Source organism: Aureobasidium pullulans, assembly GCF_000721785.1.
Source record: "Aureobasidium pullulans EXF-150 unplaced genomic scaffold scaffold_6, whole genome shotgun sequence".
Classification (NCBI taxonomy): Eukaryota; Fungi; Ascomycota; class Dothideomycetes; order Dothideales; family Saccotheciaceae; genus Aureobasidium; species Aureobasidium pullulans.
In genome coordinates this window covers 139,764-163,457 of record NW_021941026.1, presented here as the reverse complement: position 1 = coordinate 163,457, position 23,694 = coordinate 139,764, and the positions used below count along the sequence as shown (strand labels likewise).

The window sequence follows — 23,694 nt, the reverse complement described above, 5'->3', positions numbered from 1 at the left end:
GGGTACAATATCGCGCAGCTCTGCTTCGTACTAATCGTCGACCGTACAGGCTAGGAGTATGTTGCATTGCACGCGCGGACAATGTGGTAGCACATCTGTCAACATGCTGTCTACTTGCGCAATGCAACCGGTATCATCGCCACTGTTGTAGAGCCCGATGGCGGCCTTCAATGGCTCTAACCAAAACATTGTGTTGATGTTGTCTGTAGAGTAGGTCGGCGTGGCGGTAGTCTTGATATGTTCTAGATGTCAGATGGCCGAGTTCACATGTCACCTCAGATCAAGGGAATCTGGGCATTGTCGTCTGATGCTCTGGACTCTAGACTCATACTTCTTGGAGCATTGTCGTCTGATGCTCTGGACTCTAGACTCATACTTCTTGGAGCAACTTACCTCTCCGCCACTGTCGACAGCAACGTTCAATTAACCACTTGGATGTTTGACGATACAAACCCTAGCTTGCACTCACACTCTCAAGATGCCGGGCGTAGAGAGCAATGGTATACATGCCTATGATCTTATACCTACTGTAATCGCGAAGTCGAGTGTCCAAGTTAAAACTCACTGGCGCCTTCGCAAGCTCGCTACACACCGTCACACCTGCACAGCGCTCTGATTGAGGGATATCCGGGTTAAAGCGAGCAAGCGCATCAAAACATCACTCAAGACGTTCAGTCCCAGTCATCACAATCCCGACATGTTCGCCCACGACAGAAAACAAACAACCTCTGACATTCTTTCCCGCAAAGCTCACCCAGACCATATCAACAACATTGACGTCAACACCAAAGCCACCAAAAAACATCCTTTTCCACCAAAGTCATAGAAACAGTAGTAGACCCTTAACCAACCAAATAACCGAAACTCTCAAGCCCTGAAAGTCTGAAGTCTGAAGTCAGGAATCCCATGAAACCGTTTGTACACAAAAAAGCCGCTGGGGGGCTGACAAACAAGAACCGAGAAAAGATCAGATCTGCTGACCGGGTGAACAACCAACGGCTTTTGTTCCCCGTAAGCTGAGGGGGAAAGAAAACCACAAGGCTGGGAGAGAGGGAGAGAGGGCTGGTAGGGCTTAAGGGCTTGAAAGTCTAGATTCCAATTATTGTTCGTATTGTGCGGATATTTAATGTATCGGCTTTGATCGTCTACACCAATGTTCGCTATATTGGAAGCAAGAAAGCACAGCATGGAGAAACACTGAAGAGGCAGAAGATATTCAGTATTATGATCTTGATAGTATTTTGTAAGTAATGATAAAAAACGACTGTCTATATATCTCTTGTACGAGATCTCGGGGGGTAGTTGTAACGCCATCGCTCTGATGAGGAAAAAAAGGAAAAGTGATTGTAGATAAATAGCCGTCACAACATGATATCCAAAACGTAGAAGATAGGAAAAAGAAGAAAGGAAATCAAAACACCCTTTACCACGTGAACAACATGAGGTTGGGGTTAAGCGCAATGGGCAAGAAGAAGTGCGAGAACACAATAGTAGCCAGAGGCCAAATGGCGAAGAATTGTCTGATCTGCCAGTCCCAGGGAAGAGCCCAGGCGCAGACGACCATACCGGCGGCCATGATGATGCAGAAGAGGAAGGTGAACTTGAAGTTCTTGATGACCTTTCCGACTTCCTTGAAGAAAGTGGTGTTTTCGGCTTCCTTGCTGGTCGCACCCCAGTTCATGTCGATGCCGAACATGTGCGACAGAATGGCTTGAGACAGATGGAGGGAGAGACCACCGAGGAAAAGCATCATCATGGGGATCCACATCAGGTTGGTGATGAGAGCGCCCAAGAGACCTTGCTCGTCGGTACGGTAGCGGAGGATAGCCAGAGACAAGTTACCGAGACCGGTGAAAACGACGAGAATGGCGAGGTAAATCTGGAAAGAATCAAGGTAGTACTTGTCTTGGTAAGAGTTGTACCAGCCCATGAGGAAGTAGTTAAGAAGAGTCAAGATCCAAGCGCTGCCAATAGCGTAGTAGGTACCGATGTAGGCCATAATGGTGAACTTAGAAGGAAGAGGCATGGAGGAGCAGATGAAGTTGCGGAAGAGCTTGGTGAAAGGACCACGAGTGGGCCAGTAGCGGACAGGGTGGAAGAGAAGCTCGTTGCAGCCGTAAGCGTATTTCTCCCAACGAGCAAGTTCATCGTAGACGGTAAGGGAGACACCCTCCTTGAAACCATCGCCCGTGTAACCACCCATGCGGACAACATAGCCATCGTTTTGCAGACGCAAAGCCATGTCGAAATCTTCAGAGACAGTGTTCTCGGACCAGTACTTTTCGCGGTTGTCGTATTTGCAGTCGTAGGCAATGTTCTGAACGGAAGACCATCTGAGAATAGCGTTGTGACCGACGAAAGGAGCGACATCACCACTGGCAACGGCGTACTTGATCTGGGTGTAAATGAGGTTGGTGAAGAAAGTGATACCCTTTTCGAAGAAGCTGTCGGTGACGTTCATGACACCAGAAGCGTATTGAAGAATGGCGACCTGAGGAGATTGGTGCATTTCACTGGCGGCGTCGATCAAGCAGTCGGTAGGGACACGAGTGTCGGAATCAATCAGAAGGATGTAGTCACCAAGACGGACGTTACCATCAGCCCAGGTGCGGCCTTCATCTTCCTCGACAACCTCGTTGAGTGCTTTCACGTAAGATTCGGCTTCGTCTTCATTGGTCCAGTTGGCGTGCTTGGGAGTCTCGTTCATCTTGTCCTCAACACGGTTGCTGACCCAGAGAGCGTAGTTCATGTTAGAGGCCTTCTTGAACTTTCCGCGACGAGTGAAAGGATCACCGTGCTCACCCTTGGGGTCGTGGCGGGGACGAGCGACCCATCCGATGTTGTGCTCATCGTAGAAGTCCTGACGGGCGCGAGCTTCCTCTTCGGAGATCAACTGCATACCGTCGTCGTTGACGAAGATGTTGGCAGTACCGCCTTGCATTTCGTAGGTGGAAATAGCAGCCTTGATAGAGTGAACAGTGGGCTCAATGACGGCCTGGAGACCCTCCTTGTAGACAGGACATTGAATGGTGATGTGGGGAAGAGTGGTAAGATCAGCGTTGAGTCTCTTGGGGGGAAGACCGGAGTAGAACTTGGTGTTTGACGACAACTGAGAGATGGGACCAAACAGCTGCCAGATGTTGTTGACGACGGCTTGGTAGAAGAAAAGCGACAGCCAGGCTTGCGGGATGACACAGAGGACAAAGGCAATGCGAATGTAGTTGTTGTCGGTGCCGATTTCCAGAGCAATTTTGCGCCAACCAGTAGCCATAACGACAATGAGCAGACAGAGAGTCATGGCACCAGTAATGGCCTGGGTGAGGACGATGCGACGAGGCTTCTCGAGGGCACCTGCTTCTTCGCTGTCCATGCTAATTTCGTCAACGTTGACCTCGGCAGACTTCTCCTTCTCCGAGACCTCCTCTTCTTCCTCGCCTTCTTGAGGCCAAATCATCTTCATGAGGGCCTTTTCAATATCCTCAGCGCGCTTGATGAGATGTCTAGGCTCATCGTCCCAGACAACGAGAATTCCACGGTCGGCGATGAACGCGGCGAACTGATGCTTAGCGCAGCGAGGGAGGTATGAGATATCAGGGAGGACTTGGAGACGGAGACCGCTCTTCAAGGGGATGAAGGCACGGTCGTTTCCGTGGAGGAAGAGCTTGATAACACGAGTGTTGACGGTCATGGCACTCTGGATATGATGTTAGCGAATATACTGAGAATGTGGACGAGGCTTTACTCACTCTAACGTTAAGAGTCTGGATAGCCTTGAAGAAACCGTTGGGCTCGCTCTCAAGATCTGAAGGGCAGCAGGCATACTGTCCTCTTGACTTCTTGAGAAGAGCACCCTCATCGTGGCCACCGGCAGTCCAGAGCAATTCCATTTGTTGACTGTAAAGGTGGTTGACCATCATGTCACACTTAATGTCGTTGATCTCCTCCTTTGCGTTGTTACGGAAATCTCCCTCAGGGAAGACGGATACCGGTCTTGATCCATAAGGAGTTGCTGCGCCAGACATCGGTGCAAGATGTTGTGGTGTTGATGTGCCAGTGTGTACCTTCTCGCTCATGGGAACCTCGACGACCGGCTCCTTGCCCTTGTCGGCCTTGCGGCCTGGTGCAAGGTATGATTTAAGACCCATTATGGTAGAATAGATGTGATGTTAGGGTAAAAGTAGTGCTGGCTATAGCCAAGCCTCTTAATCAATTTCCAGTAGATTAGATGTCGAGTTGATTCCCTTGGTAAACTTCTCGTCCTGGGTGTATGATTGATGTAATTGCTTGGACTGGTATATTGTCACAAGCTCGAAACGAAAGGATGAGGATCAATGAAGATCTCGAGATGTCGTGATGGATTGGAAGTGGTTGTAGAATGGGAAAAAGAGAGGGAAAGACCTGACCAGGTTGGCAGCAACACGAGTAAAGAAGTAGTCCGGCAGAGTAGCGCCAACGGATTGCATTTGATAGTGTAGACCACGGTAGCAGGCATGAGGCCAAGCCAGACACGCCCGAGCCAGAACATCCCAAAACGGTTTTGCTCCAGCACGGTCGAGAATAGCGTGAAAAATCTTGTCCTATTTTGGCGGACCAGGCGACGCTAACGGCCATGCACATCGGTTGCCTGTCTTAACCTTATCATCTTGGTGCGTACCTGACATTCGGCAGTGGTCCGGTGAGAAGTGGGCGAGTCTCTGCCGCTCAACTGCTCACCATGCAATCACATCACACATCCTCCGCGCTGCCAACGGCCGAGGCTCTCCATCCTTGAGCTGGATAGAAGCCGAGTACGCTGATCATTGATTCACATCTTGCTGATCCGCGAGATCCCAGTGCGGAGGTCCAGCAACGCCTATCGTATCGGCGGTCCATCATGGCTGACAATAAGCTGAACGGAGATTCCGAGCTGGCACGCTCATGGTCTCACAACGCCGCTTCCTTTGACACGCGATAATGTGGAAATTCGTCATTTTGCAGGGTTCTCGAGATGAAGCTCGCAGGAAGGAGCCTTTAGCGAAGAGGTGCTCAACGGAATCGAGCGCCATGGAGCGAAACAGAGTGCGGATGGTCCGGCGCGGGCAGCACGACGGCCTCACGCGAAGCGCATGCATGCCGAAACTTGATTGCAAGCGCGCACCACCAAGGTTCACTCTCCCGTCGCTATCTAGCCGCACACGGTTTGGCCCTCACAACGCTTTTCTTCTACTCTTCGCCACGTAGAAGAACATTAAATGCTAGACCATTTCCTCAGCTGCGTATGACGAGGCGAGTCTCGTCGATGTCTCAGACATGTTTCTCTCAGCTCCAGCTCGCAGGTGTTCGCCGGCACAACCGTGCATTTGCCCAAACGGCCCGGCCGATCGTCTTTGCAGGAAGGCTGGGCGACGATATAACAGTCGTCTGAAATATCAAGGCCTGCTCGACGGGTTGGGTTTCTCAATATCAGTTTTTGCTTTCACTCTGCCGCTGGCTGTCGCTTTATCTCTGCAGACATGAATAGAAGTCTGCGTTGTACCGAGTACTTATGCAGGTTCCAGGAACATGCTTTCTTGGTGGCTGACCAAAATACACTAAACGAGCCAAGGTTGGCCGCATAGAATGCTATTTTGAGTTGCATCTCATAGTCTATGCATGATGCAGTGGCGGGCTTCTCACCACTATTCCTCACTCTTTTCTTCCTCTCGACCGTTCGGCTTCGACGTTGGATAAGGCCATCTGCCAAACAGTTCTATGCGAACGCTTACACCGTCTTATACAGAGAATATATAGAGAGGCTGGTAATCCGACTCGACCACGAGCATTTCTTGACGTGCTCTCTTGATCTACCTCCCCCAGAAATACCACCTTCCATTCGCAGACCACGCGATGATCGAGGGCTCTGTGCTTTCTGTTTCGGCTCGTGCCTTGGAGATCATCCTCCATGCATCACCTCGGCCTGAGAATGAACCATGTCAATAGTCGTGATTATTCCCACACGATTGGGTTTATTGGATAAGTAATAGCAACAAGCATGTCAATACAATTGATGCACTCCACTTTGTTTGATGGTGCATGGTTTAGCAACCCCCTTCGTGTGCATGGATGCTCGTGCTTTTGCGATGAGGAGCGAAAAAAACTAGGACACAGCTGAAAGAAAGCAATGAGTTGAAAATCTTGAAATATTGCTTTCTCAGCCGCTTCTGTTGAAAGAGTCATGCATCTTTTTTTCTGTTGGACATGCAGGTTGAGGCGCTTTAGCACTGCCTTTTTGAAATTTCGCTATCATCCGCTCCCGTGTTCAAAGCGTCAAAAATCATGCTTTACGGCGTTCCCGTCAACAGCTTGCTGCTTGTTTGGCTGGACTCTTGGTGGTGCTATCGAGATGCCAGCGCACTGGGCTGAAGCCTCAGGGCCTGTGTCGCTGTGGAGATTATTTTGCGGACATGGCGTGGCTGAAGACTCGCGTATTGTTACGGACACTCGTGGCAGTGTTTGTTCCAGGGTGAGGGCAGTGATTTTATTCTTTTTGTCATGAAGTGTAGCTGCTTGTCAAGGAAGTCGACAGTGTGAAATCAACTGGTATACCAGGTAGGTGTGGTAGTGAAGTGAAAGATGTCCCAACGGTCATCTACGTACAATCATGAATTTGCTTTCGGGTTGTCTCAAAGACTCAACCGTTGTCTAATCGCCCACCTATCTTTTGACGAGAAAGCTGGCACTTGATGTAAAGATACTCAACGCTCGAAGCCCAAACCTTGCCTTCTACTTGGGAAGTCTCCTCTTCTCAACGCTCATTCCGCCAATCTGTATCAGATATCAGTAAAGGGGTCAAGCGAGACATGATACATTCCGATGACGCTCATACCTGTAGCTCACAAGTGTATCGACCTTGTGGTTGTTGGTGGAGAAGCTACGTAGTTGCACTTTCTCGGCGTCCTGGATGTCTTTGGCATCACTGTCACCCCATTCCAGAGGAACTTCGGAATCTTGGTCGGCATAGACCAGGACATTGAAGGTGCAGTTGCCATCAAGCATGGGCAAGAATGTGACGGAAGCTGTGATCTGGCGGAAGATGGACTGGATCTCTTGTTGGACATCCTGATCTGTCTTTTCATTTGCTTGCTCGGTTGTGCTGTCGCAAAGGTCAGCAACTTCAAAGAGCCCAACGCAGGCATACTCTCGTACCTATCAGCGTTTTCATCTACGGTCTTGCTGGATCCTTTCTTTTTTGATTCTTTGCCGAATATTTGCACCTGATTATGATGAGTCCAAATTGGTATGGAAACAAGGACAGGGTGTTACCCACATCGAACTGCCATCTTTCGACGGGCTCACCAGTCTCTTTGCTGGTGATGACTATGATCAGTTTTGAGATCTTGGATTTGAGCATCCATTTGTTCAGCTGTGACATGATTTTCTTGATGTATGCTTTGACCTGATCATCCTGGGAAACTGTGGTGAATAATCAGTCTTTGAAATCGTCCAACTTTGTAGCGAAGTCATCTTACCCAGCATGTTGAGGCCATACTTCTTGACTCTGTATAGTTTGTGAGAGACTGAAGCAAGACGATGTGTATAGAGGACATGACTGCTTACGCTGTAAAGTCTTCCGGTGGGTAAACACCACGTTGAAATCTACAGCAGTCAGCAAAGCACTCTGACAGCAGTCAACAACATCGACTTACAGAATAGTGTTGATGCAATATTCAAACTGTAATCTTGTTAGTCTTCCTGTTTTATGATTGATCTATCGAGAGTCGTACAAATTCGGTGACAGTTTTGGAAGAGCCTGTACAGGGTCAGTTTCTGAGAGGTTATGTTCTCTGACGATACGGACCTTTCAAGGCAAGCTTATGAGTGCTCTTCTCTTTGGGCTCCTTCTTTGCTGGTGGCATGACAAATGATTATTTTTGGTGCTCCTGCGATGTATTGATGTAGTGGTTGATAGCACAAGAGAAAAGAGTTGTTTGTTGATGCAGTGATTGACGGAGCAACAGATAGAGAGCTGCACAAAAAGAGAAAACGACAAGAGCAGTTCTCGGCGAACAATTGAAGAAAGACTTTGATAGAGACAAGCGAAGGTCGAGGGCGAGGTAGTACGGGTATATGGCTAGCGAGTCGTGGATTTGGTGGTGACAGCGAGGGAGAGGTCGGGCAGCTTCGGGCCGTGCGACAAAGGCAGCGCAACAATCGTGCAAGACACCAAGTCCAGCACCACCTTTTAGACCCAACTACTTGACAGACCCGGGCAGGCAGACCGCAGGACCAGATGCAAGGATGCTTCTTTCGCGCCCTTCCTAGACGCTTCGGAGCGTGCAACATCAATGCGCCCTTCGTCAATCATGCCCGCCTCTTCCACACGACTCCCTCGAGACTGGCGCAGGTCGCTAAGGTGCAATCCGAACTCGAGAAACGTATCGCCGCCATCCCCATAGACCGCTTCCGCAACTTCTGCATCGTCGCTCACGTCGACCATGGAAAGAGTACCTTGAGCGACCGCTTGCTCGAACTCACTGGTGTCATTGAAAAAGGTGGAAATGCTCAGATTCTGGACAAGCTCGATGTCGAGCGAGAACGAGGCATTACCGTCAAGGCCCAAACATGTACCATGCTGTACAATCACAACGGACTGGACTACATGTTGCACTTGGTCGACACGCCTGGTCACGTAGATTTCAGAGCCGAAGTCTCGAGAAGTTACGCCAGTTGCGGCGGAGGTGTGTGCTATACGATATATCTTCTTGAGCCAATGCGCTGACAATAGAACACAGCTCTACTAGTAGTCGACGCAAGTCAAGGTGTCCAGGCACAGACCGTCGCCAACTTCTACCTTGCCTTTTCCCAAGGCCTTACCCTAGTACCCGTCATCAACAAGATTGACTTGCCTTCTGCCGACCCTCCGCGCGCACTCGAACAGATCAGAGATACCTTTGAACTGGACCCAGAAAAAGCTGTATTGGTGTCGGCCAAGTCTGGTATCAATGTCGAGGCATTGCTTCCCAGCGTCGTCGAGAACATCCCTGCTCCCGTAGGAGACGAGAACAAACCGCTGCGACTTCTTCTGGTCGACTCGTGGTACGACAACTACAAGGGTGTCATTCTGCTTGTGCGCATCTTCCAGGGTCAGGTCAAGCCCGGCGATCACCTCACTTCATTCGCTACTGGTATCAGATACTATGTCGGCGAGGTCGGCATCATGTATCCTCTGCAAACACCTATGACCAAGTTGCGCGCAGGCCAGGTCGGATACATCTACTTCAATCCTGGCATGAAGCGATCACAAGATGCCAAGGTCGGTGACACCTACACCACTGTTGGTTCGGAAAAACTCGTCGAAATGCTACCTGGTTTCGAGGAGCCTAAACCCATGGTTTTCGTCGCCGCTTTCCCCGTTGATCAAAGTAATTACGAGCATCTCGAGGACAGCATCAACCAGATTGTGCTCAACGACCGTAGTGTCTACGTTCAGAAAGAGTCTTCGGAAGCCCTGGGTGCAGGCTGGCGTCTCGGCTTCTTGGGCACGTTGCATTGCTCGGTCTTTGAGGATCGCCTTCGACAAGAGCATGGAGCGAGTATCATCATTACTCCTCCATCTGTACCCTTCAAGATCATCGACCCCAAGGGCAAGGAAACCATCGTCTCTAATCCAAACGACTTTCCCGAGACCGATGCTCTGCATCAGAAGGTTCAGGAGTTGCAGGAACCATACGTGCTTGCTACAATCACAATGCCGGAAGAATATCTTGGCAAGGTTATTGAGCTGTGCGAGGGCAACCGAGGTGTGCAGAGCGAACTCACATTCTTCACATCGACACAAGTCATCTTGAAATACGAGCTACCTCTAGCGCAACTGGTAGACGACTTCTTTGGCAAGCTCAAAGGTCTGACAAAGGGTTACGCTTCACTTGACTATGAAGATGCTGGTTGGCGCAAGTCAAGCATCATCAAACTGCAACTACACGTCAACAAAATCCCCGTCGATGCAGTCGCCCGTGTTTGTCATCACAGCCAAGCCGAGCGTATCGGCAAGCAATGGGTCACCAAGTTCAAAGAGCACGTTGACAGACAAATGTTCGAGATCGTCATTCAAGCTGTCGCTGGCAGAAGAATTGTGGCCCGTGAAACCATCAAGCCTTTCCGAAAGGATGTTTTGGCAAAATTGCACGCAGCTGATACCAGTAGAAGGAGGAAGTTGCTTGAGAGGCAGAAGGAGGGAAGGAAGAAGCTCAGAGCTGTTGGTAACGTCGTAATCGATCAGAAAGCATTCCAGGGCTTCTTGGCGAAGTAAGATGCTTCTGGAAGGCGCGACTGCCTTGCATTCCAGCTGCCCTATAACCGCCGACACAATAAAAGCCACATCTACAAACTTGTCATTTTACAGTCGTAGTCAACATGTTGCCTTCTGATATACAGGTGGTCGTCATGTCAGATCCATTGACAGAAACATCAGCAGCACACTTTGATATCGGCAGCGACAGCATTGTCAAGACAAAGAACCCGTCAGCGTCGATACATTCTGAAGCCGTCTTTGTTTAAATCCGTTTGCGACAGAATGAATACCGGATGCGATGCAAAGACAAGCCGATGTACCAGTATAATCTCTCGGTGAGCTTGTAGTGCGTGGACCGTTCTATTCTCCTTCTATTTACCACTCACGATTTTTTACGTCATGGCAGCACCAGCTCGAGCTCCGAGACCTCTGATTCCAGCTATCGACATACACGCTTTTGGTAACCTTCTCAAAGGTGCACAGGATAAACTTATCGACACGTTCCTGAGATGGGGTTTTGTACATCCGACCGTTCCAAGCGCGACACACGCGTTGAATCAAGGGCGGTGGCTGCCAATACAGCCTAGGAACATTTCAGGAGAAGATCCGCTTGCAGAAGGTGGATCAGGCATAGTGCATCTCTGGTGTTGTCTCGACGCTCGTGACCGAATCATCGATCGAGTGATTGTGAAGGAAAATGTGCCTGGACTTACAGAGTGGAATCGTGTCGACATTTGGCGCAACGGACAAGTCGGAACCGAACCCAGAGAACACGAGATAAGCGTCGACCTGTTCACACGATTGCAGGCCGCCAACGCTGGCGACGGTAAATTCATGGTGGAGTGCCTTGGCTATGGTGACCTGAGAGGTCCTTATGGGACCAATACTCAGGGCCAGCCCATTGCTCAGGCCTTTGCTAACCAACCGGCTGTCAGTGTAGCGAGATTCAAGCTCTACCTTGAGTATTGCCCTTATGGCGATCTCTATTACTTGATTCGACGACACAAGGCGGCCAACAAACTCTTCGAGGAAGGATTTATCTGGATGATGTTCGAAGCTCTTGCAAAATGCGCCATTGAGATGGAGCATGCCAACTTTGTTCATGGAGATATGTCAACGAGCAATAGTGAGTTCCGTTCTAGTCTTGACAAAGGTTGAGAGCTGACTATTGGAAAAAGTCCTTCTAGGAACGCATGATCCCCAGCGATTTAAAATATGGCCAGTGCCTAAGGTAAGGCGTGAAGACGGTCGCCCTTCAGCTCGAATCTAGTCTTGCTGACACATGTTTTAGTTGGCTGATTTTGGGGGTTCTCGCTATCTCACCGCGGGGGCAATATTGCGCAATAATAATGCATTACTCGAACCGATGCAACCAGATTTTGGATCACCGGTATTATAACAAATGTAGAGCCTGTAGATTTATGTATCGAAACTGACGGGAGTTATAGGAACTGTCAAAGAGTGTTGGAGGTTGGGAGGTTCCCGGCTTGACACTCTCAGCAAAGACAAATGTTTGGAACATCGGTCTGCTCATCTGCTGTTTGATGCGGTTGGAGCCAGTGCTTCCGTAAGTCTCAAAGTCGATGTTGCAGCCCTTTCCAAGGACATGATACTGATCAAAATCTGAATCCAGGGACACCGAGTGGCGCTTCACAAACAACCCCCCTGTGTTGGTGCCACCAGCACATCATTACCTCCAATTTGCGAACCCCCAACAGAGAGAGCTGCTACCAGCGAGTTTCCAACACCCAAGAGCCAATTACAGCCAGGCGCTTCGGGATCTTGCGGAGGATTGTATGAGATATGATCCAAACAACAGACCGACACCAACGGTGTTGTTACGGCGTATAACGACAGACATGGTTGGAAACACCGGTGGTTTCGATACTTTTACTGGAGGTGTATCTGGCAGAATTGCTTGGAACAAGAAAGAAAGAATCCTAGGACCGAGGGTGGATGAGTGGGCTATCGGGACGCAATCAGTCATCTATTTGACGCCACCTTGAGTAGTCAAGGACTTGAACGGTGGTTCGCGGTGTTGGTGAGAGAATTTAGTTCATACGGCGTTTTTGCACACCAATTAATAATTATCAATTGGAAGAGTTGTACTACAGGGGCGAACTTTCACGAAGTGTACGATTTGATTTGCTCCTCACACGAAGTCTCAGAAGTTGGAAGTGGATGTCTGGTATGAGGATCGGAGTAATATATATCTCGTGATGGAAAACGTCATCGATCACAGCCGTTCCTTCCGATGCGGCTCTGCGCGTTTGGCTTCCAGATCGCCAACCACCCGATATGTCGACAATGCAACCACCTGGACCTTACCAAAGCATTGCAAAACGGGATGGGAGTGCGAACCAAGGGCAGTAATGATACGCTCGTTAAGAAAGCGGGCTCTGCCTTCCTCGTCGTGATCTCGATCTTGAACACCTGCATGTTGCCTTATGGACGCCGACCACTCCGCGAAGCACTTCTACAACCTTTGTGGATACTAAGAGGACTCGACTCGACTTTCTTTACAGACATCGCGATTACTCTGCTAGTGGGGACATACTACCATGGGATAGATGACTTGAAGCCTCCATCATGGATTCTGGAAACACGACTCGTGGAGTTCCAAGTCTTCGCCTGCCTTATACTATTGATGATCTTTGCTGGCCTGATCGTTTGGAGAGGAGAAGCACAACCATCTGAATTCGTTCCTCAGCAGGAGCATGGGTCATCAAAGGAGCAGTTCTTGCCACCTCTACTGCTGCCTGGACGAACTACGCATTCGCGAATGTTTCCTCAGAAGCATTCTTTTGCGTATTCTTACTTCTCTGTGGGAGTACCTGTCAACTTCAAGGGCTGTGCTGGATCTATGCTTTCTACCAATCTGGAGTTATTGCCGCCGAATGAGAGAAGGAAGGGATGGTTCAATGTCAATGCTGCGGATTATCTGTATCGAGGTGGACCAGAGCGTGGACTTGAGGAGCGTTTACGATGCTACCTCCGTGGAGAGGTATGTCAGAAAATCATGAGAACCTGGAATTCTAGAAGCTAAAGAGTGACAGGGCGTACCGGATGAAGCCTGGTCTTTTGCCTACCTAGTGACAGCACCAAAGTTCTTAGGCTACTCATTCAACCCTGTGTCTTTCTGGTACATCTACGACAGCTCAAGAAAGCTGACTATGATGGTCTTGGAAGTCAACAATACCTTTGGAGAACGCCGTCTATATCTTCTCAAAGCTGAAGAGAAGGCTTCGGACGAGTCTGTCCCAGATGGCTTCGAGGCACCTGCCAAAGCAACCAAATTCACCAATGCGTGGGTCAAGGATTTCCATGTCTCACCTTTCAACTCACGTAAAGGCACATATTCTCTGACCGCGGCTGATCCAGTCGCTGCTTTGAAGACTGGCTCGAAAGTGCTGGACAATGTTGTCGTACTCAACTCGTCCAAAGCACATGCCAAGTTGGTTGCTCGTGTGTACTCAGATGGCGATCACATGGATCCCGCTACCATGAGCACTTCTCAAGCTCTGAGACTACTAGCATCCTGGTTCTGGGTCGGCTTTTTGACTTTCCCAAGAATCATCGCTCAAGCATACCAGTTGTACTTCAAGCGTAAGATGCACGTTTGGTTTAGACCAGAGGTCCTGGCATCGAGCATCGGACGCACGCATACTTTGTCTGAAGCAATTCTGGAAGCCTTCTTCCGTGCTTATCTTGGTTCCTTGGTCGACAACGCATCTGCACCTCTGAGACTCACCTATACGCCAGCAGGTGGATTGGGCGAGTCTGTCATCATGACGTCCAAGGAAGTCAAAGACGATGACCAGGTCAAGGAATTGACAGTACGAGTCATCTCTCCAGCCTTCTACACACGCTTCGTACACTACTCCCACACCACCGAAGCCTTCGACCGCGAATCTCTGCACACTGATCCTAAGAACCGCACTCTCGTCTTTGAAAACGCAGAAAATCTACCTCTCCTGCTTTCTTCCTCTACATCTTCCTTCACCATCAAAAGCAATCTCGGCAAAATCGACCAATACCGCTGGCAACTCCTACAACGTCTCCGCTCTCCACCTCCAGCCACAGCATATCCCGACTCTGATACCACTATCAGCGACAGAGCCAGCGTCCAAGATATCCGCAAAATGCCCTCCTCACCACTTGATCATTTCGCTATATCCCTTCTCCACGATGACGGCAGGTATAGTGATGTGGTTAAAGCGCAGATTCTGAAAAATGCATCAGTTCTACTTCGTGTTGAAGAAACTAGTTTGGCAGCGGTTTATAGGGATACTGTCACTAAAGTGTTTATTGCCGACACGTATCTCTTGGGCTTTGAAGGATTGCTGTCGGTGATAGATCTGGTTGTGAGGATTTTGTTGGTGGTTGTGTGGTTCAAGTTCTTCGCCACGGGACAAATTGGACAGATGAAGTTGGAGAAGGGCGAGAGGGCTTGGGCTGCGTTTGGGTGGAAGTTGTGTGCGTGGGTCGTGCAGAATGGAGTGCATTTGTGGTATGCTGTTAAAAGTGCTTGAGTGGACATGGAGAAGCAAAATCATGCATATGATTGGTCATAGAAGAGACATGAAAATGTAAAGAAACAAAATCTAAGTCATGCGTGATGAATGATACGAAATGAATAATCTCTGTATGGTTCTGTCTCTGTCCCATGTATCCCTAGGTATATCGCCGTATATAACCTTTTGAATCTTCCTGTAAGATGTGTAGCGAGGGTATCGTGCCTGCAATGAAAAAGAAAGGAAATGTCAAAAACCAAAGTCCCAAAAGAAACGCCAATCGATGCATCCAACACATCAGTCCCCCCAAACCACAGAAACCCATAGTATCTTGAACGGGTCCCGATGCATTATCTAGCATCTAATCCCCAACCCCACAATCTCATCCTCCTTCTCCCTCTTCACCTTCACCAACGCCTCATCAACCCTCCTACACCACTCCCCAGCATCCCACCTATCCTCCCTCTTCTTCCTCACCGCCCCAGCCACAAGTTTCAAAAGATTACCTTCTCCACCTCTGCCTTCCCATTCCTTCTGCAACGCCCCAATCCTTTGCTCAAATGCGGGTTCTTGCATACCCCAACTAATCGCATCGCCCATCTTCACCGCTTCACGGAGTCTGAAGTTATTGGACAGAAGAGAGGAAAACGGGTTTCCACCACAGAGGAAAGACAGCAGGGAAATCCCTAGGGAGTAGACATCAGAGGAAAAAGAAGGGGTGGAGAGACAAGGGTTGAGGGAGAGTTGTTCGGGTGCCATGAAGGACCATGTGCCGCCTCCTGAGTGTTGTGATGGTTGTGCAGACGCAACGAAAGCGGTGCTGAAATCTGCAAGGCGGGCGAGGGGTCGGCCAGAAATGGTCGAGTTTAAAAGTATATTCGCTGGTTTTATATCCGCGTGGATTGTGTTTGTTGTGGTGTGGAGGAAGGAAAGGGCGTGTGTTAGTTGAGGCATGACGTGGAGGAATAGATCCAGGACTTCTGGTGGTGAGAGCGAGGTCGAGGACTCGGTTAGAGATTCCAGGGTTCCGGCATCTGCGCAGTGGAAGAGGAGGGAAGGTGTTGGAGTGGAAGTGCAGAGGCCGAGGAAAGGAACCACGTAGTCGGCACTCGAGTCGTAGGATTGGATATGCGTGAGTATATTGGCCTCTGCTTGGAAGACTGCAGCAGCATCCGAACGTGTTGCCGTTTTGATGGCATAGTGTTGAGGTGGTCCGAAGAAGGATTTATGCGGTGTAGATGGTGGGGTAAGAGGACGTCCCACCTGAGGTTGTGATAAAGGTGTAGCAGAAATGCGATACACTTTACTCCAAACACCTTCACCCAACAACTCTGCCCGTGAAAGATCAGGTGAGAAGTTGAGCTCGGGTACGTGCGAAGCATCCAGTGACCGCCTCGAAGGAAATTGCTCTTCAAGCTTCGCTTGCGCGGGTGTAGAAGGAGGAGTAAGCATTTCTTGATCATTCACATCATTTTTCGATGATTGATTTGTCGTTGTCATCTTGTAGTTTCCGGCATTCACTGGCGTCCTAATCTGAAGTCCTTGCATCTCGCGGAGTAACTCGTTGGGTGCTGTCCTAGCCCTGCTAAAGATTGGTCTGGATGTATATTGCTCGTTCTGGCCAGTACGTGTGGAATGTAAATGTGAAGCAGCAAAATTTGTATGGGTGACAAATGAACCTCTTGCATCCGTAGCAGAATTTGTCGAAAGCATTCTTATCGCCATGGCCTCATATATATCAGAGAGGAAAAGTGACCAGCAAAAACCTATGACGGCATGGGTATGTCCGGAAGATGATGGGTGTGTGGGCTGGCTGACTCGGGCGAGTTGTGAGGGTCCCCCGGTGTCTTGAAGCAGCGCGTCAGAGATACTGAAACATAAAAATCCTTCGACGCGATCTCGACACCCGTACAAACGGAGACAAGCGTTTCCAAGAGGCTTGAACCGTAAAAAGAGGGTGTGACTGCAAAAACACGAGCAACGAGAAAAAGGAAAGAAAAATCTCCTTCCGATAGCAAGGGAAAAACCAGGATATAAAGAAAAGTAAAAGCACTACCGTAGCATTGGACAAACGATGGTAACACTGAATAATAGGATCCACGGCTCCGCTAAGGGTTTTATCGCGGAGTGGGGAGGTTTGTATCCATTTTGCTTGCTTGCAAACGCATTGATAAGGGAGGGTCCCTCTGGAACGGCATACTAGAAGCGCCACATTTGGACAGATACAAACCTTAGCTCGCTTGGCATCCTACTGGTTTTACGATCATCTGGTAGAGGTGTGTGAGATCCTTTGGCTGCTGGAGCTTCCAGAACCCCCCGAGTGTCATGTCAGTTCAAGGAGAAAAAACAGAGATGAAGAAAGAAACGTCAACGTGCGGTGCTCGCGAGCCAGCCAAGGGCAATGGAACGTGGGGAGGGAAGCAACTTCATTGGTCGTGTTTGGAACGTGAAGGTATCCTTCATCCTCGGCGGTTTATTAGCCCAGCCGGTGCTGCTTTCCGGGAAATTGGAGAGCTGTCGAGCACAGATCCAGATGCGGTTGGATTGACAGCTTGGTTCCATTGGTTTGACAGATGATCTGTAGACTTGTTTCTCCACGCCCTTGCCTCGTGACACACGGAGCGATTGGTCGTCGACGATGCTGCTGCTTTTTGCAAACCTATCATCATCATCATCTCTACTCATGTTGTGACCATGCGGTGCCACGCTTATCTGACTTTTGCTAGACCGACATCGTAGAAGCAGCAGCGATGTCATGCAAGAAAGCAACCAGAAAAGGAAGTCCCGCGGGCGCCCAACTATGACTCCAAACAGCATCGGATCATCCCCGAGATAGCATCGCACCTTCTGTAAGCGAGCAAAGGAGGGACAAAGAGGCTCACAACTGGTGCCGCCCGGTTGAGATTGATGTGGTGGCTAGGATAGGGGAGCGCGAACCCGATGTTCGGGACTGCCTTATCGCGCTTTTAGACGTGCTTTAGCGCTCTTTGTGCCTGCACTTGCCGACCCGGTATGACCGAGTCAAGGGTGTTTCTTATATCCAGCTGGACCATAGCAGAGGGAGAGCAAGCCAGCTTTGGCGCTCGAGTTTGGTTCATTATGGCTCTCGTAAGCATTGACTTTATTGCGACACGGCATGGTTAGGTAAACGCGATCGGAGCTTTTCGTGTTGCTGACACAGAGCTGAAAAAGATATGGATTGGATATGATAAGATCGTATGCCACAAAAGTTGCACAAAGATCCGACGACGCACAAGGGTTGACTCGCAGTACAAGATTGCGAATCGATTTGATTTTTGGAAATTGCATCGTTACCCAAGAAAAAGGTCGGCTACGCTATGCTGCTGAGACGCCCATAACTCCTTGCCCGCTCCTTTATGATATCAGATACGATACACAAGATGCTTTTCCCCCTCCCGCTTTTTATCCGTTTATGGTCGTGATGTCGTGTAATGTCTATGCGAAGAACTTGCTGTAGGCAGCCTTCTCCTTCTTCTCTCTGTCGATCTTGGCCTTCTTGACGGCAGCGAGCTCGTTCTTGACGGCTGCGTCCTCGGGCACGAACTTGAGAGCCTCCTCCAGGTCCTTGACTGCCTCGTCCTCGCTCTTCAGGCCCTTCTTTGCCAGAGCGCGGCGGTACAGGGCCTTGCCCTTCTCTGGTGCCTTGATCTGAGGAACAGCAATGGCATTTGTGGCAGACTTCTCGGCATCGGCAAAGTCGTTCAGCTTGAGTTGCAGAAGAGCGCTGTTGGTGTGGAGAGCGATTCTGAGAGAAGCAAGTGCAGGGCCAAGCTCCGGTGGGTCGTTCTCAAGTGCCTCAGGGTATTCGTGAAGATATCTCAGACCCTTCTGGTACTTAGCCAGACCGAGTGCGATATCTCCCTTCTTGAATGCGTCGGTTCCTCTGGTCTTGAGGTCGTTGACGATCTTGACAATCTCGAGTCCAGGAATGTCCTCGCCCTGGTCCTCAGGGAAGTCTTCGTATGGGTCTCCAGTGCTGTCGGGAATCTTTTGGTTGGCCTTGTCGTAGTCCTCGCCGCTAAGTTCACCGCAGTCGACGATGGTGCATTCCTTGTTGGGCTTGTCGTTGGGACCAGTGGCAGTGTTCTCGATGGTGCGGATAATGCTCTTGCCGCCGAGGACCTCACCGAAGACGACGTGCTTTCCGTCGAGGTGGGGAGTAGGAACGGTGGTAACGAAGAATTGGGAGCCGTTGGTGCCTAGGGAGATGGTCAGCAGTTGCATCTACGTCTCGCGCCCACAAGGTGACTTACCAGGACCAGCGTTGGCCATGCTCAGCAAGAAGGGCTTCTCGTGCTTGAGCTCAAAGTTCTCATCCTCGAACTTCTCTCCGTAGATGCTCTCGCCGCCAGTTCCATTGCCAGCAGTGAAGTCACCACCCTGGATCATGAAAGACTTGATCACACGGTGGAAAGAAGAGCCCTTGTAGTGAAGAGGCTTGCCAGCCTTGCCCTCGCCCTTCTCGCCAGTACACAATGCGCGGAAGTTCTCAGCAGTCTTGGGAACGACATCGTTGTACTGCGATTCGGATTAGTCGGTTGCAGCGTTTTAGTCGGACTCGCATAGAAAGTGTTTACCAGCTCAAAGGTGACTCGGCCAGCACTGGCCTTGCCGATGTTGATGTCGAAGAAGACACGGCTACGCTTGCTCTCTGCCATTGTTGGTTTGGTGTGTAAGTTCCTGAGTATGTGACGATCTTCGGTGAGGAAGGAGAATGTTATGCGACAAAAAGGCAGCAAGCAGAGTGAATTATTGAAGGTGTTGATAGCTTCTAGGACCTTCTATTCGCATGCGCCGCCAAGTGATACCCCACGCCCTGGATCACCAGCCAAATTGCCTATCTGGGACTTGTATCGAACCCGACTGCACACTATCATTCAAAGTGATATGTAAACCTATTCGACTGGGTTGATATTACACAAAGGCTCGCTATCCTGTATGTTAAATGGTATCATGGGAAAGGAAAAAACACCGCCCGACAAGATTAAGTTCAAAAGCATCATAAAGGGACGCAGAGCACGAACTGTGCTAACTATTCCAGAAGCGAAGCTGGAAGCTCGAACGTCGTTTGCATCTTGCCTTTGTGGGTGAAAGGATCACCAGGGAGATCGAACCCTGTAGGGTTGTCCATCTTGGGAGGATCTGTGTCTATTTGGATGGTAACCTGCGACAGGGAACATTAGCATCAGGTACGTTGGCAGAAAACGAGGTATTTACCGCGCCGTCTTCGCACGTATAATCTACACCTACCGGTCCATCGTTGACAAGAGCTACATCCATCATTGCTTGGAAGACACCATCCTTGACTCTCTCCTCCTGGTATAGGGATTGAACTTTCTTGAAAAATTGGTCGTAAAGCTCCTTTGCCTTTTCTGCGTTGGCGGATTTGTGAAAGTCGGGTTTGTTACCCTTCTTGACAGAGGCAAGGAGAGTGAATTGAGATACTACAGCACTGTCAGAGGTTGGTCGTGTGAGGAAGGTAATCTATACGTACCGCAGAGGACCTCGCCTTCGATATCTTTGACACCCCATTTCCATTTACCACCTTCGTCGTTGTCCCATAATTTGGCCTTTAGAATCTTGTTGGCCATGGACTCGACCTCCTTCTGGGTGTCCTCCTTGCCAATGGCAGCTAGTACAAGCAAGCCCTTGCCAATAGTTGAGATGAGTTGGCCATCTACAGTGACCGAAGCTGACTTGACCCGTTGAATAACAGCTGAAGGGAATCAATACGATGAGGTAAGGAAACGAGAGAGCTGTGGGTCGTACTTCTCATGGTGTTGGGCTGATATGATAGGAAACACGGGAGAATAAGAGATGGCAGAGATACAACACAGCTTGATCTACCTTGGACGTCTCTCTGATGGAATTACAGGGTCGAATAGTAAGATACGAGTGCGGTGGTTTTGGTGGTCGAATCGATAAAGTCAAAGCAATGAAACGCACGTAAACCCGACCTTGCTGGCGGCTTGGCATCAGTGGGAAAGTCGCAGCGGCAACAAACGTGGAGAGGTTGCGACAGTCGCACACGGCGCATCCACATCTCGACTCGTCTTCGTTCGTGCCAACAATTCCATCACTTCGAGTTGATGGAGAGCTGTCGAATCGCCTCCCTGGATCCTGAGACACCCTCCCCCCTACACGCCGAATTGCCTCGCCATAACCCCATTCGACACCCCCGCGGAGCCCACGCACGAGGGCTACATAATCAGCAATGGCACAACGAAAGCTACAGCAAGAAATTGACAAGGTGCGCGAACATGTGCGCGATGCGTTGACCAACTTGTTGACTGGCGACAGACGTTCAAACGTGTTGCCGAAGGTGTGCAAGCATTCGAGGGCATCTACGACAAGCTACAACAATCGACGAATCCCTCGCAAAAAGAGAAGCTCGAGGACAACCTGAAAAAGGAGATCAAGAAGCTACAAAGGTCGCGAGACCAGATCAAGGCATGGGCTGCCCAGAATGACATCAAGGACAAGAAGCCATTGCTAGATCAGCGTAAGCTGATCGAGACGGTATCAAGAGCCATCCTCAGTCTGCCACACCTGTCGCTAACGCATCCCAAAGCAAATGGAAAAGTTCAAGGCCGTCGAAAAGGAAATGAAGACAAAAGCTTTCTCCAAGGAAGGCCTATCAGCTGCCGCAAAGCTCGATCCGAAAGAGAAAGAGAAGCTCGAGATATGCGACTTCTTGGGGAATATGGTTGAAGAGCTGGAAAGACAGATCGAGGTCACAGAAGCAGAAGCCGAGACATTACAAGCGAATATGAAGAAGGGAAAGAAGGACACGGCCAAGGCCGACAGGATAGCAGAGCTGGAACGAATGGCCGAACGACATAAATGGCACCAAGGAAAGCTCGAACTACTACTACGATCTCTGGAAAACGGCGGAGTGGATACAGACCAAGTCAAGGACATCGAAGAAGGCATCAAGTACTATGTCGAGAACAACCAGGAAGTCGATTTCATGGAGGACGACACAATCTACGACGATCTAAACCTCGACGCCGACGAGCAAATGTTTGGTCTGCAAGGTGAAGACGATCGCGTGTCTTCACAAGACAACCAATCACAACACGACGATAGTCCGGAACAACCTGAGCCGGTACAGAAGGTCGCACAGCCCACACCGGCGAAGCTCACAAAGCAATCCTCGGTCGACATCCCCAGCGCTCAGCCCAGGAGACCGTCAGTACAGCTCAAGTCGCCGTTACCAGCACTAGCTACGCTGCATGCCTCGATACCGAGTAGCGTAAACGGCAACGCGCCGCCGGGCATGAAGCCCGCTCCTCTGCCAAACATTCCCACTGGTCAAACTTTGAAATACGCCTCGGCTGCAGCTGCTGCCGCCGCGAGCGACAAGAGCGGTGTTGGCATCGCTCCCCTTCCGCCGCCGCCTGGTGCGACCGCCGCGACCGCGCGACAAAGCTCGACTGCTTCGCCCGCTCCAACCCCTTCACAACCAGTCACTCACCAACCTTCGCCGGCGCAACCGCCGCCGCCTCAACCTGCGAAAACTCAAGAGCCACCTGCCAAGTCTCCGTCGCCCGCTCAAGAACCTGCTCCACCTGCCCCGGAGCTCAAGGTCAAGAAGAATGGAAAGCAAGCTCAACAGCCCTCGCAGGATTCTGGCGTTGCTCTCACAAATGGCGAGTCATCTAAGCAACCACAACAACCACAGCAGCAACAAGTAGAAGAGGAGGAAGAGGACGAGTCCATCTATCATCTGCCGTCAAGCTTGTCCGACCTGCTTGACTCTTTCACCGCCACAAAGCAGCGTGCCATCTCAGCGAATCCACCGGTACCAGAGGACCACTTGCTCTCCTTGTCACGGAGCAGTATGCCCACACCTATGGACGCCGAGAAACCATACCACTACAAGCCAGCGTCGCCGTATGCTTACACACCGGCTCACTACCCCCAAGAGCCTCTCACTGTGTTTGACGACCCGCGACTGTACAGTAGAATTGAGACGGATACACTGTTCTACGCCTTTTACTACCGCCAGGGTACTTACCAGCAGTTCCTGGCGGCAAAGGCATTGAAGAGTCAAAGTTGGCGCTTCCACAAGCAGTACCAGACTTGGTTCCAACGACACGAAGAGCCCAAGAACATCACCGAGGAGTACGAACAAGGAACATATCGCTTCTTTGACTATGAAAGCACATGGTACGTCAAGACTTCCCCCATACTCTTATTCTTTTTCCTATTTCTAACACACTTCACAGGATGAACCGTAGAAAGGGAGATTTCAAGTTTGCTTACAAGTTCCTCGAGGACGAACTTTGAGTTTGGCCAGAAAGACTCTCTCGAGTGATGTTCTTTCTGTAGGCCAGGTCGTTTTCTCTTCCGACACAATGTTTTAGAGTTCTCTTACATCGTTTGTCCCTTCTCTTCTTCACCAATTCCGCAGCAAGGCTTTATGGCAATGATCATTATCGATGTTTTTGGTGGGTTGGAGAAACAAGGAGGCTATCCATCAAATAGCGCTACCTTTTCCAATGGGCAAAACAAAACAGAGATTTGGTTCTTGCTTTCTTCACCTTTTTGGTTGTTTGTCCTTTTTCGTATTTCCTTGTGATTTGAGGTCTGTCGTGTCCTGCGGTTTGTGATTATGATGTCGAGAGTAAGTGAGCACGTACTCTGTAAGTGTTCTCATGCCTCCCTCATCGTCGTCGCTGCAATGTTCTCTCTCAAGGGTGAGGAGAAACAATTCACAAGAAATGTCGAGTTCATATTAGAGCAAATCCATCTCTCACCATCGAATCGGTGAGATGGTGTAGTTGTTAAGAAGCTCGTCGCTCACTATCACCCGGGCTTACCGGTTCGATTCACGCCATTGATTAATCAGACTAGAGGTCCCAGTAATCCTCACCCGACAACAATTACGACGAAAGCTTGCTTTCT

At 49.9% G+C, this 23,694-nt stretch overlaps 11 protein-coding genes across 11 annotated transcripts; 5 read left to right on the top strand and 6 right to left on the bottom strand.

Moving 5' to 3' along the window:
- Window positions 1-1,423: 1,423 nt before the first annotated feature.
- On the bottom strand, window positions 1,424-4,022 carry M438DRAFT_270502 (uncharacterized protein; the record flags this gene model as incomplete). Its single annotated transcript, XM_029900393.1, has 2 exons — window positions 1,424-3,694; window positions 3,747-4,022. The coding sequence occupies 2 exons, from the start codon at window positions 4,020-4,022 to the stop codon at window positions 1,424-1,426; spliced, it is 2,547 nt and encodes an 848-aa protein (XP_029761932.1).
- A 1,469-nt stretch (window positions 4,023-5,491) lies between these two features.
- M438DRAFT_184158 (uncharacterized protein) lies at window positions 5,492-6,033 on the top strand. The gene has a single exon (XM_029899208.1). It carries the CDS (start codon window positions 5,628-5,630, stop codon window positions 5,937-5,939), a length of 312 nt encoding a protein of 103 aa, XP_029761931.1. The 5' UTR covers window positions 5,492-5,627; the 3' UTR covers window positions 5,940-6,033.
- Window positions 6,034-6,642: 609 nt separating this feature from the next.
- On the bottom strand, window positions 6,643-8,130 carry M438DRAFT_184083 (mitotic spindle checkpoint component mad2). Its single transcript, XM_029899207.1, has 9 exons — window positions 7,817-8,130; window positions 7,743-7,768; window positions 7,665-7,690; window positions 7,576-7,614; window positions 7,488-7,516; window positions 7,286-7,431; window positions 7,165-7,232; window positions 6,845-7,111; window positions 6,643-6,783 (listed from the first exon to the last, which is right to left on the bottom strand). Exons 1-9 carry the CDS (start codon window positions 7,872-7,874, stop codon window positions 6,771-6,773), a joined length of 672 nt encoding a protein of 223 aa, XP_029761930.1. The 5' UTR covers window positions 7,875-8,130; the 3' UTR covers window positions 6,643-6,770.
- Window positions 8,131-8,248: 118 nt separating this feature from the next.
- On the top strand, window positions 8,249-10,267 carry M438DRAFT_270121 (translation factor guf1, mitochondrial; the record flags this gene model as incomplete). Its single annotated transcript, XM_029900361.1, has 2 exons — window positions 8,249-8,696; window positions 8,751-10,267. The coding sequence occupies 2 exons, from the start codon at window positions 8,249-8,251 to the stop codon at window positions 10,265-10,267; spliced, it is 1,965 nt and encodes a 654-aa protein (XP_029761929.1).
- Window positions 10,268-10,648: 381 nt separating this feature from the next.
- M438DRAFT_353907 (kinase-like protein) lies at window positions 10,649-12,255 on the top strand (the record flags this gene model as incomplete). Its single annotated transcript, XM_029906919.1, has 5 exons — window positions 10,649-11,375; window positions 11,428-11,480; window positions 11,541-11,639; window positions 11,698-11,816; window positions 11,883-12,255. The coding sequence occupies 5 exons, from the start codon at window positions 10,649-10,651 to the stop codon at window positions 12,253-12,255; spliced, it is 1,371 nt and encodes a 456-aa protein (XP_029761928.1).
- Window positions 12,256-12,896: 641 nt separating this feature from the next.
- Window positions 12,897-14,781, top strand: M438DRAFT_271022 (uncharacterized protein; the record flags this gene model as incomplete). Its single annotated transcript, XM_029900446.1, has 2 exons — window positions 12,897-13,253; window positions 13,306-14,781. The coding sequence occupies 2 exons, from the start codon at window positions 12,897-12,899 to the stop codon at window positions 14,779-14,781; spliced, it is 1,833 nt and encodes a 610-aa protein (XP_029761927.1).
- An 83-nt stretch (window positions 14,782-14,864) lies between these two features.
- M438DRAFT_344194 (kinase-like protein) lies at window positions 14,865-16,824 on the bottom strand. The gene has a single exon (XM_029905160.1). The coding sequence runs from the start codon at window positions 16,486-16,488 to the stop codon at window positions 15,118-15,120; it is 1,371 nt and encodes a 456-aa protein (XP_029761926.1). The 5' UTR covers window positions 16,489-16,824; the 3' UTR covers window positions 14,865-15,117.
- Window positions 16,825-17,048: 224 nt separating this feature from the next.
- Window positions 17,049-17,900, bottom strand: M438DRAFT_184028 (uncharacterized protein). Its single transcript, XM_029899206.1, has one exon. The coding sequence runs from the start codon at window positions 17,578-17,580 to the stop codon at window positions 17,131-17,133; it is 450 nt and encodes a 149-aa protein (XP_029761925.1). The 5' UTR covers window positions 17,581-17,900; the 3' UTR covers window positions 17,049-17,130.
- Window positions 17,901-18,125: 225 nt separating this feature from the next.
- On the bottom strand, window positions 18,126-19,468 carry M438DRAFT_344190 (peptidyl-prolyl cis-trans isomerase D). Its single transcript, XM_029905159.1, has 3 exons — window positions 19,362-19,468; window positions 19,038-19,302; window positions 18,126-18,983 (listed from the first exon to the last, which is right to left on the bottom strand). Exons 1-3 carry the CDS (start codon window positions 19,440-19,442, stop codon window positions 18,220-18,222), a joined length of 1,110 nt encoding a protein of 369 aa, XP_029761924.1. The 5' UTR covers window positions 19,443-19,468; the 3' UTR covers window positions 18,126-18,219.
- An 89-nt stretch (window positions 19,469-19,557) lies between these two features.
- On the bottom strand, window positions 19,558-20,694 carry M438DRAFT_344189 (uncharacterized protein). The gene is made up of 4 exons (XM_029905158.1): window positions 20,554-20,694; window positions 20,279-20,500; window positions 20,035-20,228; window positions 19,558-19,948 (listed from the first exon to the last, which is right to left on the bottom strand). The coding sequence occupies exons 1-4, from the start codon at window positions 20,558-20,560 to the stop codon at window positions 19,817-19,819; spliced, it is 555 nt and encodes a 184-aa protein (XP_029761923.1). The 5' UTR covers window positions 20,561-20,694; the 3' UTR covers window positions 19,558-19,816.
- A 304-nt stretch (window positions 20,695-20,998) lies between these two features.
- M438DRAFT_333691 (uncharacterized protein) lies at window positions 20,999-23,076 on the top strand (the record flags this gene model as incomplete). The annotated part of the gene is made up of 4 exons (XM_029903643.1): window positions 20,999-21,034; window positions 21,085-21,303; window positions 21,356-22,956; window positions 23,016-23,076. The coding sequence occupies 4 exons, from the start codon at window positions 20,999-21,001 to the stop codon at window positions 23,074-23,076; spliced, it is 1,917 nt and encodes a 638-aa protein (XP_029761922.1).
- Between the last annotated feature and the right edge of the window lie 618 nt (window positions 23,077-23,694).